General features: G+C 37.8%; 1 protein-coding gene across 4 annotated transcripts in view; it reads left to right on the forward strand.

Moving 5' to 3' along the window:
- Window positions 1–18,337, forward strand: part of Agbl4 (AGBL carboxypeptidase 4) — a 1,315,938-nt gene that overhangs the window by 793,199 nt on the left and 504,402 nt on the right. For all 4 annotated transcript variants that reach the window (XM_087659984.1, XM_087659985.1, XM_087659983.1 and 1 more), the window contains 1 exon segment: window positions 2,481–2,697. In XM_087659984.1, coding sequence (XP_087516110.1) covers window positions 2,481–2,697 — 217 coding nt within the window.

Raw genomic sequence — 18,337 nt, forward strand, 5'->3', positions numbered from 1 at the left:
AGTAGTGCCTTCTCGATAATCCTTTCCACCATTACCATTATCCTGTGGAACTCAGTCTCATAGTTAATAGTCTCATTCTTTTAAATTTCTATTTCCTTCACCTCTCTTTTGTTCACTTGGAACATGATACTTTATTATTTGATAGTAAAACCATCAACTGAAGTGTGACACTTTGAGTACAGTATTCATTTCTCATTCTCTTACATTCCATACATAGGAGCATCAGGTAATGTCTTTACTCCTTGCTTCCCACCCATTTTCCGTTACTACTCTGCCTCATCAGGAGTAACCCCAGCATTTCAATATAGGCAGATTCAGCGTAGCAATCTGGTTAGAATGAGTGTATGTGGAATTTTCTTGAAGGTCTTATATGAAGATTATTTCCTCATATTCATTCTCTTGGAAGTAGGAAGTAAATGTATTGCTTTGGTGAATCTAAGCACAGCACTTTGCATCCTGATACCACCTCTGAACTTTATATGAAAATTCCAATTCCTTTGGCTTGGGGTGGATATTTCCACACTGTACTTAAGCACCTTCAAGTTCTCATCTTTCTTAGTTCCATGGCTTACCGTTTCAACCACTTGTTTTCTAATATAATCAACTATTTTAATATTTAATATATCCAGTAGAGTCATATATCTAAATATATGAGTAAACATCACTGCTATATTATCTCGGAACTTAAAAACATCTCATACCTTCTTCCCTCACCTTAACCAGGTAATTCACCTTAGCAAAGCACAAAACATATTTGAATACTTGTCTTGTTTTCTTTTCCCAACGCTGTGATAAAGCACTCTGACACAAACAAGGGAGAAAAGGTTTAACTCTCAATCCAAAGTCATAGTCTGATATGGTATGGAAGTTCAGACATCAAGAATTGGAAGTAGGTTTTCCATTACATCTGCAGTCTGGAGAACAAAACAATGCACGCATGCATGCTTTCTGTACTCTTTAAATACTCCAAAATCTCTGGCCTAGAAGTGACCCAGTCACCTACAGTGATTGCGCACTTTCCACCTTGATTACTATACCCAAGATAATTCCTTCCAGAGATGTGCAGAGGCCCAAGTTTCCATGATATTCTAACTTCCGTCACGTTAACATTTTAACACTAATCATAATAAGGCTCATGGATCTGTCATTCAACAAATTTCCAGACTGCTCTGCGTGCAGCCACCACCATTCTTGATTTTCTTGATTTCACCTTCTTCACTCTCCTCCTCTGGCTTACACTCTTTCTGTTCCCCTTGATTCTTCTACTAAATCAAAGCCATAAGATGCACGTCTTATATTCTTCACCCAGTGTAGGCATTCTCCAAAATATCCTTTGTCTTAAAGATCTTCTAGATCAGTCTAGGTACATAAAACTTATATAGCAATCAATAAAAGAGCATGATCAACTATTAAATGTGTGAGTTGAATTATCCCATGGCTGCTACCACAAGATAATGGAAGAGGTACAGTTTTATCTGACTCTCTTTGAGTAGGAAGAAAAGAAATGTGCTGAAGTATTAAATTAAAAATTAGTCTTATATAGTACTCTGTTCAAAATATTATTAATAATTTAAAGTAATGTTGAATATTTTGTTTCTTTCTCTTGAGTATTCACAGTGCATATTAGTTTACTTTAAAAATGTGAGTTAGTCTTATAATAGAAAACAAATCCGAACTTCCTCAGAAAAATAGACTTCTACTCATTGATGTCTCAATGCCCCGGACTTTATTTTTCTTAAAGAACCTTTTGCCATCTGTTTTAGTAACTTTTCAATTTCTGTGACAAAACACCATAGGCAAGGAAACGTATAGAAGAGCGTTTTTAATTTGAGACTCAGAGTTCCATACAGTTAGAGTCTACAACCATCTTGGCAGGAAGCATGGCATCAGGCAGCCATGGAACTAGAAGAGGTGCTGATAGCTTACAACTTGTTCTATAAAGAGAAAACACAGAGAGAACTAACTACCAATGGCATGGGCTTTTGCAACCTCAAATCCTACCCTCAATGCTATACCAGCTCCAACAACTCTACACACCCTAACTCTTCCCAGACAGTTCTACCAACGTGGGATTTCTGAGGTACATTGTTATTCAAACGATCAGACTTTTTGTAACTATATTGTATATTCTTAAGTTTTGACTGTTTTCCTCTTATAATATTACTGATATTACTTGTCAAATTTGCTATTGTTATCTCCCAACCCTAACACAATGCCTAAGCATACAGGGATAACAAACTAGGGGTAGACAAATCTACAAAATTGGTTTGTCTTTGTTAATTTTGCATTTTCCAAACTATTGAGAAAGCAGAGCGCCAGCCTTTGACAACGTGCTTCCTTTTCCCCATATGTTTTTGACCCCGTGGAGCTTCATCATTCTCCCATTGCCATGACACCATTTTTCTAGACATTTTCCTAGACATTCACTCCCATTTGTTAACTTTAAGTCTTGAGTTACTGTCCTTGTTTGTATTTTCTAGGCAAAGGCTACCACCAAAAAATGTTTACTACTATCGCTGCCCAGACCACAGGAAGAATTATGTGATGTCCTTTGCATTCTGTTTCGACAGAGAAGATGATATTTACCAGTTTGCTTATTGCTACCCATATACATATACTCGCTTCCAGCACTACCTCGACAGCCTACAAAAGAAAAACATGGACTACTTCTTCCGGGAACAGCTTGGACAGAGTGTGGTAAGGCCAGAATCTAGCTTGGGGTGCCCATTTTGAAAAAGGCAACAATAAAGTGGGAACTCAGCAATGGAATTTTGTAGAGTATAAATTATGAAAATGGTGTTCTGTAGACTATATGCTCTGGAGTGTTTTCAAATTTTAAAATAATAAATAGAAATAAGCTTCAAATAATAATTCCATACCTAGAAATAATCATAAGGATTATTTTGGTGACTGTTTTTGAAAGTGTGATCCATTACTCCAAGGGCACCAGAGAGTAAGAGAGTAAGATTTGAGACAGATGGTCATCATAAGGAAGGAAACTGAAACAGCTCTCTTCAAAATGTTCTGGACACTCCCTGAGTCACTGAAAGAAGAGAAGGTGTCTACTGTGTGCTACAAAGGCACAAAAATGTTTCATGGTGGTAAACTTCTCAATGGGAATAAATTTGCTTCTTAGTGAATCCAGCTTACTTTGAGTATAGGATGGCAATCGGTATGGAATGCTGAGTAAATGTGCGTTTGTCTCTGTTCTGGGTCACTTCCCAAACTTACTTTTGTTCTATTGGTTTAAGTTCCTGGTCTAAAGATTTTAACATCCATTCCATATTTGTTTTTAACTGTTGGAATAGAAAGAACTAGGTGGTTATCTTAGTTGGGCTTTCTTTTTTATTGGTTATTTTATTTATTTACATTTCAAATGTTATTCCCCTTCCCAGTGTCCCCTCCACCAGCCCCCCCTCCTCCTCCCTCACCCTGCCTCTATGAGAGTGTTCCACAACCAACTAACCACTCCTGCCTCAGCAGCTAAGCATTGGCCTATCCTGGGTCAGCAAGCCTCCCCAGGACCAAGGGACTCCCCTTGCAGTGATGCCAGATAAGGCAATCCTCTGCTATATATCCAGCTGGAGCCATGGGTGACTCCATGTGTGCTCTTTGCTTGGTGGTTTAGTCCCTGGGTTCTTTCGGGGTTTGGTTGGTTGATATTGTTCTTCCTCTGCGGTTACAAACCCCTTTAGCTTCTACAGTCCTTGCCCTAACTTCCCTATTGGGGTTCCCATGCTCAGTCTAATGTTTGGCTGTGAGCATCTGCATCTGTATTTATCAGGTTCTGGAAGAGGCTCTCAGGGGAAAGCCATAGAGGCCCCTGTCAGTAAGCACTTCTTCGCATTAGCAATAGTGTCTGGGTTTGGTTTCAGCAGATGGGATGGGTGCCTACGTGGGGCAGTTTCTAGATGGCCTTTCATTCAGTTTCTGTGCCACTCTTTGTCCCTGCATCTCCTATTGACAGGAGGAATTCTGGATTAATATTTTTACAGTGGCCTCATCCCTCAACTGGGTGCAGCCTATCCACTGGATATGGTCCCTACAGATTATATCTCCTCTTTGTGGTATATTTTGGCTAAAGGTTTCCCTGTTGGATCCTGGGAACTTCTTGGGTCCCTGGCATTTGGGACTTTCTTGTAGCTACCCCCAGTTCTCTAACCCCCCACTGCTATACACCTACTTTCAAATTTCCCACCATCTGTTCTTGTCCTCATCTCCTCCCATATCTGACTGTCCCCCCTTTATCCCTTTCCCTCCTATCTCCCTCCCAGACACCTTTCTCCATCTACTTCTCAGAGTGTATTCTCTTCTCCCTACTGAGTAGTACTGTAGCATCCATACTTTGGTGTGATCTTCTTTCCTCTTCGGTTTCATAGTCTGTGAATTATATCATAGGTATTCTGAGCTTCTATTTGACAGAAGTGAGTACATACCAAGTGTGTTCTTTTGTGACTTGGTTATCTCACTCAGGATGACGTTTTTAGTTCTAGCCATTTGCCTAAGAATTTCATGAAATCATTGTTTTTAATAGCTGAGTAGTACTCCATAGTGTATATGTACCCCATTTTATGTATCCAGTCCTCTGTTGAGGGACTATTGGGTTCTTTCCAGCTTCTGGCTACTATAAATAAGGCTGCTATAAACACAGTAGATCATGTGTCCTTGTTACATGTTGGAGTATCTTTTGGGTATGTGCCTAGGAGTGGTACTGCTGGGTTTTGAAGTAGAACTATTTCCAATTTTCTGAGAACCTCCAGACTGATTTTCAAAGTGGTTTTATGAGCTTGCAATCCCACAGCAATGGAGGAATGTTCCCCTTTCTCTGCATCCTTGCTAGCATCTGCCATCACCTGAGTTTTTGATCTTAGCTATTCTGACTGGTGTGAGGTGGAATCTCAGGGTTCTTTTGATTTGCATTTCCATGATGACTAAGGATGTCAAACATTTCTTTAAGTGCTTCTCAGCCATTTGAGATTTCTCAATTAATAATTCTCTGTTTAGCTCTTGACCATATTTTTTAATAGGGTTATTTGATTCTCTGGAGTCTTGAGTTCTTTGTATATTTTGGATATTAGCCCTTTATCAGATGTAATGTTCGTAAAGATCTTTTCCCAAGTTGTGATTGCCATATTAGAATATTGACAGTGTCCTTCACATTACAGAACATTTTCAATTTTATGAGATCCTATTTCTCAATTCTTGATCTTAGAGCATAAGATATTCACATTCTGTTCAGGAAAATTTCCCCTGTGCCAATGTGTCCGAGGTTCTTTCCCATTTTCTCTTCTATTAGATTCATTGTATCTGGTTTTGTGTGGTGCTCTTTGATTCACTTGGATTGGAGCTTTGTATAAGGATGTAAGAATGGGTCAATTTGCATTCTTCTACATTCTAACTGCCAGGTTTGAACCAACACCGTTGGTTATAAATGCAATCTTTTCTCCACTGGATGGTTTTGGCTCTTTTGTCAAAGATCAAGTGACCATAGGTGTGTGAGTTCATTTCTGGGTCTTCAGTTCTATTCCATTGTTCTACCTGTCTGTCTCCGTGCCAATACCATGCGGTTTTTAAGACTGTTGCTTTATAAAATAGCTTGAGGTCAAGAAGAGTGATTCCCCCCAGAAGTTCTTTTATTGTTTTGAATGATTTTTGATAGCCTGGGTTTTTTTGCTATCCTAACTCTATGAAGAATTGAGTTGGAATTTTGATGGGGATTGCATTGAATCTGTAGTTTGTGTTAGGTAAGACAGCCATTTTTACTACGTTAATCCTGCCAATCCCTGAGCATGGGAGATCTTTTCATCTACTGAGGTCTTCTTCAATTTCTTTCTTCAGAGACATGAAGTTCTTGTCATCCAAAGCTTTCACTTTCTTGATTAGCGTCACACCAACATGTTTCATATTATTTGTGACTATTATAAAGGGTGTCGTTTCCCTAATTTCTTTCTCAGCTGGCTTATCCGTTGAGTAGAGGAAAGCTACTGATTTGTTTGAGTTAACTTTGTATCCAGCCACTTTGCTGAAGTGGATTATCAGCTCTAGTTGTTCTCTTGTGGAACTTTTTGGAGTTCTTAAGTATACTAGCATCTGCAAATAGCAATGTCTTGACTTCCTCCTTTCCAATTTGTATTCCTTTGATCTCCTTTTGTTGCCTAATTTCTCTGGCTAGAACTTCAAGTACTAATAGGAGAAGAGTGGGCAGCCTTGTCTTGTTCCAGATGCTAGTGGGATTGCTTCAAGTTTCTTGCCATTTAGCTTGATGTTGGCTATTGGTCTGCTGTATATTGCTTTTATTATATTTACAAATGGACCTGAATTCTTATTGTCTCCAATACTTTTTAGCCTGGCGGGTTGTTGTATTTTGTCAAAGGCTTTTTCAGCATGTAATGAGATGATCTTGGGGTTTTCTTCTTTGACTTTGTTTATATAGTGGATTACATTGATGGATTTCTGTATATTGAACCATCCCTGCATCTCTGGGATGAAGCCTACTTGAACATAGTGAATGATCATGCTGATGTATTCTTGGATTTGGTTTGCAAGAATTTTATTGAGTATTTTTGCATCAATATTCATGAGGTCTAAAGTTCTCTTTCTTTTTGGATCTTTGTGCGGTTTAGGTATTAGTATAAATGTGACTTCATAAAATGTCTTAGTGTTCCTTCTGTTTATATTTTATGAAATAGTTTGAAAAGTATTGGTATTATGTCTTCTTTGAAGGTCTAATAGAATTCTACACTAAAACTATATGGTCCTGGGGATTTTTTGGTTGGGAGACTTTTAATGACTGCTTCTATTTCCTTAGGGGTAATGGTATTGTTCAGATGGTTTATCTGATCCTGATTTAACTTTGGTTAGTATCTGTTTATAAAATCATCCACTTCATGTCCAGTTTTGCTGAATATAGGTTTTGTTGTAGGATCTGATAATTTTTTGAATTTCTTAAGTTTCTGTTGTTTTGTCTCCATTTTTAATTTCTGATTTTGTTAACTTCCAAACTGTTTGTGTGCTCTCTGGTTAGTGTGGCAAAGAGTTTATCTATCTTGTTGATTTTCTCAAAGAACCAGCTCCTGGTTTGGTTTATTCTTTTTATAGTACTCTTTGTTCTACATGATTGATTTCAACCCTGAGTTTGATTATTTCCTGCCATCTACTCCTCTTTGTTGTATTTGCTTCTTTTTGTTCTAGAGCTTTTAGATGTACTGTTAAGCTGATCATGTATGCTTTCTCTAGTTTCTTTGTGGATGCACTCAGAGCTGTGAGTTTTCCTCTTACTACTCCTTTAATTGTGTCACATAAGTTTGGGTATGTTGTCCCTCCATTTTCCTTAAATTCCAAGAGTCTTTAATTTCTTTCTTTACTTCTTCCCTGACAAAGTTATCATTGAGTTCAGCTTCCATGTGTAAGTGAACTTCATGGCTTTCGTTGTTGTTTTTGAAGACCAGCCTTAGTCTGTGGTTATCTGATAGAATGCATGGGATTATTTCAACCTTCTTTTATCTGTCGAGGCCTGTTTTGTATCTTATTATATGGTCAATTTTGAAGGAGGTACTGTGAGGAGCTGAGAAGGTATATTCTTTTATTTTAGGATAAAATGTTCTGTAAACATCTGTTAAGTCCATCTTTTTCATATCTTCTGTTAGTTTCACTGTTTGTTTGTTTAGTTTCTGTTTCCATGATCTGTCCATTGATGAGAGTGGGGTGTTGAAGTCTCCAACTATTAGTGTGTGAGCTTCAATGTGTGCTTTGAGTTTCAGTAATGCTTGTTTGTTTTTCTTTTCCTTTTCCTTTTTTTAAACATATGTGAGTGCCCTTGTATTTGGGGCAATCTAGTTTAAAATTGAAAGTTTCTCTTGGTGGATTTTTCCATGAATGAGTATGTAGTGTCATTTCCCATCTTTATCGATAACTCTTGGTTGAAAGTCTATTTTATTGGATGCTAGAATTGCTACTCCAGCTTGTTTCTTGAGACCATTTTCCTGAAAAAAAATTTTTCCAGCCTTTTAATTTGGGTTAATGCCTGTCTTTGTTACTGAAATGTGTTTCCATGTGCAACAAAATGTTGGGTACTATTTTCATATCCAGCTTTCTAGTCTATGTCTTTTTATTGGGGAATTGAGTCCATTGATGTTGAGAGATAATAAGGACCAATGATTGTTGCTTCCTGTTATTTTTGTGGTTAGAGGTGGAATTATGCTTGTGTGGTTCTCTTCTTTTATGAGAAGATTAGTTTCTTGCTTTTCTGGGTGTAGTTTCTCTCATTATGTTGGAATTTTCATTCTGTTATCCTCTGTATTGCTGGATTGGGGGAAAGATATTTTTTAAATTTGGTTTTGTCCTGGAATGTCTTGGTTTCTCCCTCTATGGTAATTGAGAGTTTTGCTGGACATAATAGACTGGGATGGCATTTTTGTTCTCTTTGGGTCTGTATGACATCTGCCCAAGGTCTTCTGGCTTTTATAGTCTCTATTGAGAAGTTTCATGTAATCTTGATGTGTCTCCCTTTATATGTTACTTGACATTTTCTCCTTACCACTTTGAATATTCTTTCTTTGTTCTGTGCATTTTGTGTTTTAATTATTATGTGATGGGAGGAATTTCTTCTCTTGTCCCACCTGTTTCATGTCTTGTAGGCTTCTTGTATGTTTTTGGGCATCTCATTTTTAGGTTAGGGAACTTTTCTTCTATAATTTATTGAAGTTGCTAGCTGGCCCTTTGATTTGGGAATCTTCACTCTCTTATATACCTATTATTCTTAGGTTCTGTCTTTTCATTGTGTCCTGGATTTCTTAAATATTTTGAGTTAGGATCTTTTTGCCTTTCATATTTTCTTTGACTGTTGTGTCAATGTCTTCTAGGGTATGTTTTACATCTGAGATTCTCTCTTCTATCTCTTGTATTCTGTTGGTGATGCTTGCATTTGTGACTGACTCCTGATCTCTTTCCTATGTCCTGCCAAGACTGAACCCCCAGTGAACGTGATTGTTGGGAGGAGGGCGGTAATGGGGGCAGGATGGGGAGGGGAACACCAATATAGAAGGGGAGGGGGAGGAACCACTGTGTTTCTACCATTAATCATACTGTTGTATATAGCATGACTGCATGTACTCTTCATTCTAATACCTCTTTGGTGTCCCACTGAGGCTCCTTATTGGGCAACCCAACCGTTGGTAAGAAATCCCATTGATGTGTCCCCATGCAGAACATACTTTCCAGGAAAACTTAAAAGTGAAAAAGGGTAGGTAGTGAATGTAGAGGAAAAAGAACAAATTAGAAACACTTAATCCTGATAGCAATATATTACTAGAGACTGGGATTATTTGAAATGAAACTGTTAGAGAAAATCTAATATAAATGTTTATCAAACATATGAACTGGTAGATAATTTTAAAAAATAAATTTCCCATTAATATTTATGCACTTAAGAAAAAAGGAACTTTTATTTCTCTCATTTACCCAGCAGGATATTGAGTGAATGATTGCATTTATGAAGGAATAAATTAAGATACAAGTTTAATTAGAGCAGGGGCTGTCTCTAATTCTGTTGCCTGCCTTTGTATCCCTTTTCTATAGCTGAGTTGCCTTCTCTGGCCTCAGTGAGAGAGGATGCATCCTGCTGGGACTTGATGTACCAGGGTGGACTGTTACCCATTTCCCTGAGGAAAAGGGGATGGGAAACTGGGGTAGGGGTGTGAGGATAGGACTGGGAACAGAGAAGGGAGAGGACTAGGATCAGGCTTTAAAGTGAATAAATTAATTAATGAGGAAAAGTATGTAAACTAAAAATATAGGAATAAAAAAGATACATGTTTAAGAGTATTACTAAGTGCGGGGCTGGGGACTTAGCTCAGTGGTAGAGCGCTTACCTAGGAAGCGCAAGGCCCTGGGTTCGGTCCCCAGCTCCGAAAAAAAAAAGAACCAAAAAAAAAAAAAAGAGTATTACTAAGTGCTGCAAACAGCAGGCCACTTTTAAGACAGGCAATAAAATATGTTAAGCTTCTGATAATAGATATCTAAAATAATAGCAAAAATAATATCTTAAACAAGATAGAAGTTAATTTCTTTTTCTCTTTTACTATTTTATACAATATATTTTAATAATTAGAAATTTATTTTCTCCGCCTAAGTCTGGATGCTAGCAATCTACCGCAGATACTGTATCTGTGCTCCTTGAAAGCCTCAGGGAGTCATGTTCCTACAGCTTTCTCTCTCTGCCATCCATGGGAAGTGGTCTTCAACCTCATTATCAGATATTGGAATTCCACATTGCATCTATGTTCTAGGCATAAGAATAAAAGGAATGAGTGAAGAAAATGTAAATATATAACATGTCATTCAGTAGAATTCCCACCCATATTTCAGTAAAATAAGGGTTTGAAATGTAGTCTTTGTTCTTAGAAGCCTTGTTCTGTCTAATAATTGGTTAAGAAAGATAATTGATATTGAGGGGCAGCTGAGGTCTCTGCCACAGAAAGCCTCAATTCTGCTCCTTCCTCTAACATCACATGGCTTGTATGTTGTCTCTTTTCTTTGGGTGCTTTTCATTCTTACTATAAAGCAAAAAATGGAGTTGAATAAAGAATTTCATTCTTTAAGTTTCTCATAGAAAGATGGAAAAGTGTTTTAGATGCCATGAGAGACATGGTCGGGACATCTGAGAATGCTGTACAAGCCTCAGTTTGTTTTCAGAAGTTAATGTATTCTGTACCATAGAAACTATACATGCCCAAATATATGTAAGCCAGATAATCAAAGATGTGAATTATTTATTTAAAGAGTTAATGTTTAGAATAAACAGCATGCAGAATACAAGCTTTAACTTGTGTACTGAGAGATGAATAAGGTTACTGAGTACAAAGCTGAGACTAATGTTACCCAGGAAACAGAGGGCCAGAGTCATTACACAGTCATATTTAGTTAGATAACTGGCTTGTTTGGCATACGGAATTCTTGGAAGATTAAGGTAGACAGGAGTATTGAAGTTAATATCCTGGAAAATCTTCACTGTCCTATTGGTTATATTCTGCTTCCACATATTGGATCGTTCCCTTTGTGTGGACAATCCTAATTATTTCTCAGAGTAGCTCATGGAGTAGGAAAATTTTCCCAATGGATGAAATAAAGCTACAAAAAGTAATTTCTTTTACTCAGGTCCATGTATGAGGGTCAAGATTTAAACTGAGTCTTTAATTCTAATACTCATCCCCGCCCCTCTAATAAGCACATTGAGAATAGTCTCAAGAAAGGAAAGCTGATGAATGGTCAAGGTCCACTGTTCCATATGAAACATATGTGCCACATGAACTCTGTGAGTCTGTTCAATCCTCAGAGTTGAGTCTCAAACCAGATACTAAGGTTATTTGGGGGGGGGCTTTCTGGCATACTTCTGCAGGCCAAACAACTCTTGGTTTGGGTTACAAGGTATTTATTATGGTTGGTGTGTAAGGTACCACCATAATTAGTTAATCCTTATCCCAATTTGGAAGGCAGATAATTATAAGTGGGGATACCAATATGGAGTCTGACATCACAGGCAAAAAGAGAGATTATATTTTATTGCCAGGATTATTCCATATCATGACTATAGCTGTAACCAACCCTTTTGAGTTATGGCAAATGACATTTTACTTTGCTACTCCTCAGTAGTCCCTGGTAATACAATCAAGCAAAACAACATAAAAACAAAGACATCCTGGGAAATCTCTTTTGTGGATATTTTATATTACATTTTTCTGTATACACAGAAAAAGATCTACCCATTGTAAAGATAAAATTATATAATTTTGAGCAAATTTTAAGAGCTGAATAAATATTACAATATAGTTTTTGAATATTTCTATAGCCTCAGAAAGATCTCTGGATAGTCTCCACTTTTGGCCATAGTAGAAACTGTAAATTCATTATTTCTGAATATTTCACATAAATGGTATCATATAGTAATCATCTTTTTGTTTTGAATATTTCTCTTAGTATTGAATACATGCTGAAGCATATTCATTGATTGATTTTAGCATTACTTGTGACTGTCCACAGCAATAGTTTACTCTTAGTAGTTGCTGGCTCTGGGCAGATCTTAGGGTCATCCTGGATTCTGTAGTTAAGTTCTTTCATGGTTTAATGGGTTTTCTATGGGTTTTCTGGGTTTCTAACCAGAATATTCCAGCTTTCCAATTTTGTCCCAAGGTATCCTAAAGCCCTCTGCTATTCTTAAAATCATATCAAGGTAGCCAAGATCTTTCCTCCTATTGATGCAGATCTCCTGTCAGCCTAGATTCCTCAGTTCATAGGCTAACACTTGTAATGGGTTTATTTAAGGGGTACTAGATTTTTATTATTTATTGTACTAGATTTTGCCTTGTATCCCCAGGTAGGTTCACAAACATACTTGATCTATAGTTAATAATTTATATTATAGAGTCACTTGAACTTATTAGGAAAATTAAATGGATAATTAACAAAGAGTCTAACACAATGCTAGCACTCCACAAATAAAGAATTATAGCATATAAATTCCATGTGTATATTTTTCTCAGAGTTATATTTAGAGTATTATTCAATAGATTTTTCCATTTAGACTTGCTTATATTTCAGGAAAACTAAGCTCCTGAAGTGGTGGAAACTAAAGAAGAAGTTAGAGACTGAGAAAAACATCCTAAAATTTATCAAGGCAGGAGCACAAATTCCTGTTCATCACTAGCTGTTGTCGGTCCTGGATTTCAGCACCCTCCCCCCATTAACCAAAGAAGCCAAATAGACAGCAATTATATCTCTGTTACAAAGAGAAACTGCTATACTCAGAGTCTTTCTTTGCTTTTGCAAATACATATCATTCCAGAAACTAAAGCAAACACTTCCTACTCTTTCTGTCTTGGTTCATATTAATTTATTACATGCTATATTATCAATTTCTAAATTATTTAATTCCATCCTCCAATATCATTACATTTGCTGGCTTATTTACCATAGCATTACATTAAAACATAGTTGTTTTGTTATCAAGAGAATAGAGGTTTCCAATATTTCTCCTATATTAAAAAGGATAATAACAAAATATTAATATGCACCACAACTGTTGAATCAAACTCATAATTCTTATTCAGTAATATTCATACATATTTTAATGTTTCCTTTGTCTAACTAGGTCACAAGAACATTACAGTCTTGATATTGTTTGTCCAAACTGCCATTCCATAAGGGTGACAGGGAGCCAGGTGGCTGAGGGTTTTCAGCACTCTCTTCCATTCATGATCCCTAAACTATAGACAGCAGAAGTCGTTAAATTTGGTCTGGGGCAGGGACTAAGATGAGTCTTCTAGCAGTAACTTTCCTTTCTAGCTGAAGAAGACAGGAGCTAAGGACAGAGGTGTGTGAACCAAAGGAGCAGAACTTTGGTTAGTGATTGGGTCTCTCCTGCTCCTCACTGAAACAAAGAGACACACATTTTAGCCAAACTGTATAGCTTTTTCTCTTTTATTACTGTGATGAGATACCATAGCTAGGAGACTCCTAAAGTATAGAAATTAATTTTTTGCCATTCTAGAGAATCAAATCTCTGAGGCCAAGATGCCAGCCTGACCGGATTCTCTTAAAAGTCTTCTTCCAGATTGTAAACTGCTAATTTCTTTTCTTTTTAAATGGGGTTCAAGTTAACTACCTTGCTTAAACTCAAGTCTGAATAACCAGAACCAGAATTTGATGGTTTGTACCTAGTTTTTTTCTGACTTTAACTCTCTCTCTCTCTCTCTCTCTCTCTCTCTCTCTCTCTCTCTCTCTCTCTCTCTCTCTCTCTCTCTTCTCTCTTTCTCTCTGCCACATAAGTGATTGTGTCATTAACCTGGTCAAAAAGCTTAAGACTTTTAGCTACCTTTTTGCACCTTTGCCTCATGAACCAGGGCTGTAGGCCATCTTCTATTTCAGAATTTTCTTTTGCCCCCATATTTGAGGAACTGGACAATAAAGTAACAGTTGATGATACAAGGAAAGGCACCCCAGCTTTCCAGGTGCTCTTAGACTTGGTCCTCATTGTGTGCTCTGGCTACCCCTCAGTTGTCTCTAAGTGAGTGAAGCTCATCTCCCTGCCCTTTCTTCTGACTCATGCTTAGGGTTAGGAAGTCTTCCTCTTCTAAGAAGTCCTTCCATGCAACCTGAGGAGCTGAATGTGGTCAGAAGACTGATGGCTGTGTTTTATTTACTAAGCTCTCCCTCAAGATAATACCTAGACCTTTGCTTCCCCAGCACTGTTCTGCTCAGAGAAAATCTATTTTTTTCTGATCATTTCCCCAATACAAATATATAGTCCAGCTTAGACAGATAATCACATGCTGAGTGTGCCTGCAAAATGGCGCCTACTTTAAAATGGAGACAGTGGCTGATGTTCTGTAGAACCCGTTGTACACCTAAGAAGTGATGGATCTGTATAAACATGTCTGCATTTTATTTGAAAACTCAAAATTCCTTACCCAATGACCAGGCATTTCTATTAATATGACTAGTATTTACAATGTTGACAACTGCAGACACAATCATTTCAACAATTGCCCTATTCCCAGTACAGTATTTACAATCAGGTTGATCAACGTTTGAATCCCACCAGAATTGTTACAACAGTACAGGGAACCATTCAATGTCAAGCCTAGCAAATTACTTCATATTACTTAGTCTGTTTTTTGATCGGGTCTTAGGGAACATAAATCTTCCTTTTCTGAGCATATTATAGAGTAGCATAAATCAAAATAACATCCTTTGAGCACATTGCAGTAGCTAAGCTGATGATATATATTTTCTGATATAACTGTCATGACAACTTTTGAAGTCTGTCCGGTTTATTTACTTAAATATTTGAATATAAGTATAGACAGATTAATTTACCTAAAGAAGTACAGAGCTAATGAGTGACAATGATTGTATTTTGGATCTGAACCTAAACAATTTACCTCAAAAGCCTGTGATTATTTAAAAAATGAATAAAATTAATCCTTTATTGCTTCCATGACAATACATTCTCAATTAATATCTACAGTTAAAAGTATATTTTATTTATAAAGATTTATATGAATGCAAAATGATGGCATTGTGCTATCTTTTACTTCCTTACTTTGTAAGAACACCTAAAAGGCTGTGTTTCTCAGAAAAGACCATGAGAGTTAGTATTTATCTGGCTATCTTGATCAGAGTACACAACAGGATTTGACAGTCTAGGTGTCTGTTATTTTAACAGACTTAAACTATTCACCTAAAATGTAAATACTGATTATATTGACCAAAAAAATAAATAAATGGGAAAACATCTTCTCACTTCCCTTGCTGTGAGTCAGCCAGGTCTCAGAAGCAAAACTGCTTTCCCTGAAGTGGGGGCTCCTCTCAAAGATGTTCATAAGGGGAGGGCTGAAGAAGTAAGGAGGTCTCATCGTTCCAAGATGCTTACTATCTGAAGCCTGTGGCTCTCTTAAGAAAATAATTTTCTCCCATTAGGCATATAACCAACCCCTGATCTAACGGCAGTGCTTTTCCACACCAACCAAGTGAGCAGCTATCCTGCAAGCACAGACTTTTCCTCAACCCCTGAGCACTGACTGTTTTCATAGCAGCCTATTCTAGTAGGATCAACTTGTGCTTCCCACTCTTCTTTGTTATGAGCCAGAAATGGGGTCATTATTGACAGGTCTTATAGTTATAGCATTACTCTTCTTCCTTTCCTCCCACCAATTCCATCATGTTCCTTCCCAAAGTAATGCTTTCCTTTGTTTGTTACGTGTGTGTGTGTGTGTGTGTGTGTGTGTGCGTGTCTGTGTAACCATATATATGTCATACACATATGAACATATCAAGACAACTTGCTTGGTTGTGCACATATATGGTTACAGACAAAATGCAGGTGGGAAGATTGGGAAGAAGCATGAAATGTGCCAGTTCTTAGAGAAGTTATCCATGGTTCCATAGGAAGTTACAAAGGATTGCCATGTGACTCTGAAACCCCAACCATGTGTGTAGAGCCATGAAAATTGGAGATGGAAAGACTATTGTGTGAATATTCTTAGAAGCATGGATCATACTTCTCAGAAAGTGTAAGCATGTCCTATATTATAACAATAAATGGACAAATAAAACATTGTGCTGGGGTGTGGGCAAGTAAAATAAAGTGTTGAGTGGGGTTAGGTTTTGATGCTTGAAAAAAGGACAATATTCTCAACAAAATAATGCTGATTACATGGCCATGATGCTATGAATGTGACCAGTAACACTGATGGAATCACTTATGCTACATGTAATTTAATAAAGTTTCTAAAATGAAAAAATAGTGAAGATGAGAGGCTGGATGCTAAAGAAATCCATTAGAGTTCTTCTGGCTTCCCGAAGGTCAGAAAAATGTGAAGAGAACTTTGCATTCATTGGGCATATCTGAAGTGCGCCAAGTGTGGTTTGCATGCACAATCCCATTTAAACTCTCAATATTATTCTAAAACAAAAATAGGAATCTGGGGGAGAGGGTAGTAAGGGGAGGAGGATGGGGAGGGGAAACCCCATGTCGAAGGGGAGGGGGAAGGGTTAGGGGGAATGTTTGCTTGGAAACCGGGAAAGGTAATAACAATTGAAATGTAAATAAGAAATAACCAATTTAATAAAGATGGAGAAAGGGAAAAAATAGGAATCTGAGCTTCAAAAACGTTAAGTGATTTTTTTTTAGTATTATGTAGTTGTTGACTATTAATATAATTTGGGTTCATTAAACACCTAGTTTTGGACATTCACTGGTATAACACTACTAGAAATCATCTGAAACTACAAGTCCTGGGTAGACTATTTCTTACCATGATACAAAACAAAGATTCACTACCTGAAATTCAAAATTGTGTTCAAATGGATGGCATAGTTCTCTAATACTAGATGTCAAAAGCAGTGTATTAAAGGTGGCAAGTGTGATCACTTTGCTGGGAAGAAGATTCTTAGCTACTAAGAGGTTCTTGGGGTGTCTACGGCTGTTTATTGATTAAAATCCACTACTTTCTAGCTGATATTGAGTTTTACCTTTCCTTCAATGTCCAATCCTGAGATTGCTACTTGTCATCAAAGGGATATTAAATGTATTTCAAAGACTTTAGAACTGTGAGACAACAGCTCTTGACACCATCCCAAGCCTTGCCACTCAATTTCAGTATGGGCTTCACAAGGCTTTCTCTCACTAAGCTTTGTGTGCCTTGACTCTGTAAGTGACTATGTGATCTTAGGACAGTGTCTGTCACATGGACCACAGAACACAGGGCAGGTCTGAGGCACTTGGTGGGCTCAAGTGGCAGTGTAGAGTGAGAGGCACTGAGACTGCTGTCGGCAGGCAGGAGGCAGATCACTGCTGTCAGTGTTCAGAAACAGCCTGTTTGCTCAGCCAGTGTGTGTCATGAATAATTCTCTTAGATCCTGAAGCTTTAGATGGACAGCCTCGAAGGTCAAGTCCTCTGACATTCCAGTCAGAAGATAGGCCTCTTGATGCTGAGTCCTGTCACCTGTGTCTTTAACATGAGTCTGTCCCCAACTAGAATGTGCTTTCTTTCTCTTGCAATGTCAAGATGCCTGAGCTCTCAAGTGACTGAATCGGTACTAAATATTTAATGCGCAAGGCCTGCCTTCTCAGGGCCTTTGATCTAAAACTTCTTAAAAACATCTTTAAAACCCTTCAGAAACTGGTTAGTATTTCATTACAGTCACTTAAAATAGATTTATTTTATCAAAACATCCTGCCAGAAACCCTGAAACTGGGATGAGTAACCCCACACAATTTTGACAGGACTGCCTGCCTCCATTAGGCACCCACCGTCTCTGGGCAGCCCCACCACTTACCAAGGGTATAGGCTGTCACAGGCTTGCCCACGATGGATCTAGAGCTGTGAACAAAGAGGTGGCAAGACTTGTCAGATGCCCGGGGAAGCTGCATCTCTAACATGAGAATAGTGGAGAGTTGCTGAGTGTGTCACAAGCCAGGACCTTATCTTGGAGCCTCACTCCTTGACTCCTATGCAGTCTTCATAGCAGCCCCCAGAGGAATGTGCTAGTGTCTCTTGTGACCACCAGGAAACTGAGGCTCAGAGGCAGGTGTGCCCCACTCAAGGTCACAGGATAGAAATAAGACGAAGGCTCCCTTCAAACTGAGAGCCTGGATTATTTTTGTTGGTTTGTTTGTTTGTTTGTTTGTCTTTTCCCTCAATCTTGACATTGGCCATTTCACTAAACACTGCTTCTTTTTTTTAAGAAAAAATGAAAAATAATATTTTGGTAATCCCAAGTGGTCAGCCCTAAACACATATATAGTATGTATAGTGAGAAACACTAGAAAGACCAGGTA

The sequence above is a fragment of the Rattus norvegicus genome, chromosome 5 (assembly GCF_021556685.1).
Source record: "Rattus norvegicus strain SHRSP/BbbUtx chromosome 5, alternate assembly SHRSP_T2T, whole genome shotgun sequence".
NCBI classification, from domain to species: domain Eukaryota; kingdom Metazoa; phylum Chordata; class Mammalia; order Rodentia; family Muridae; genus Rattus; species Rattus norvegicus.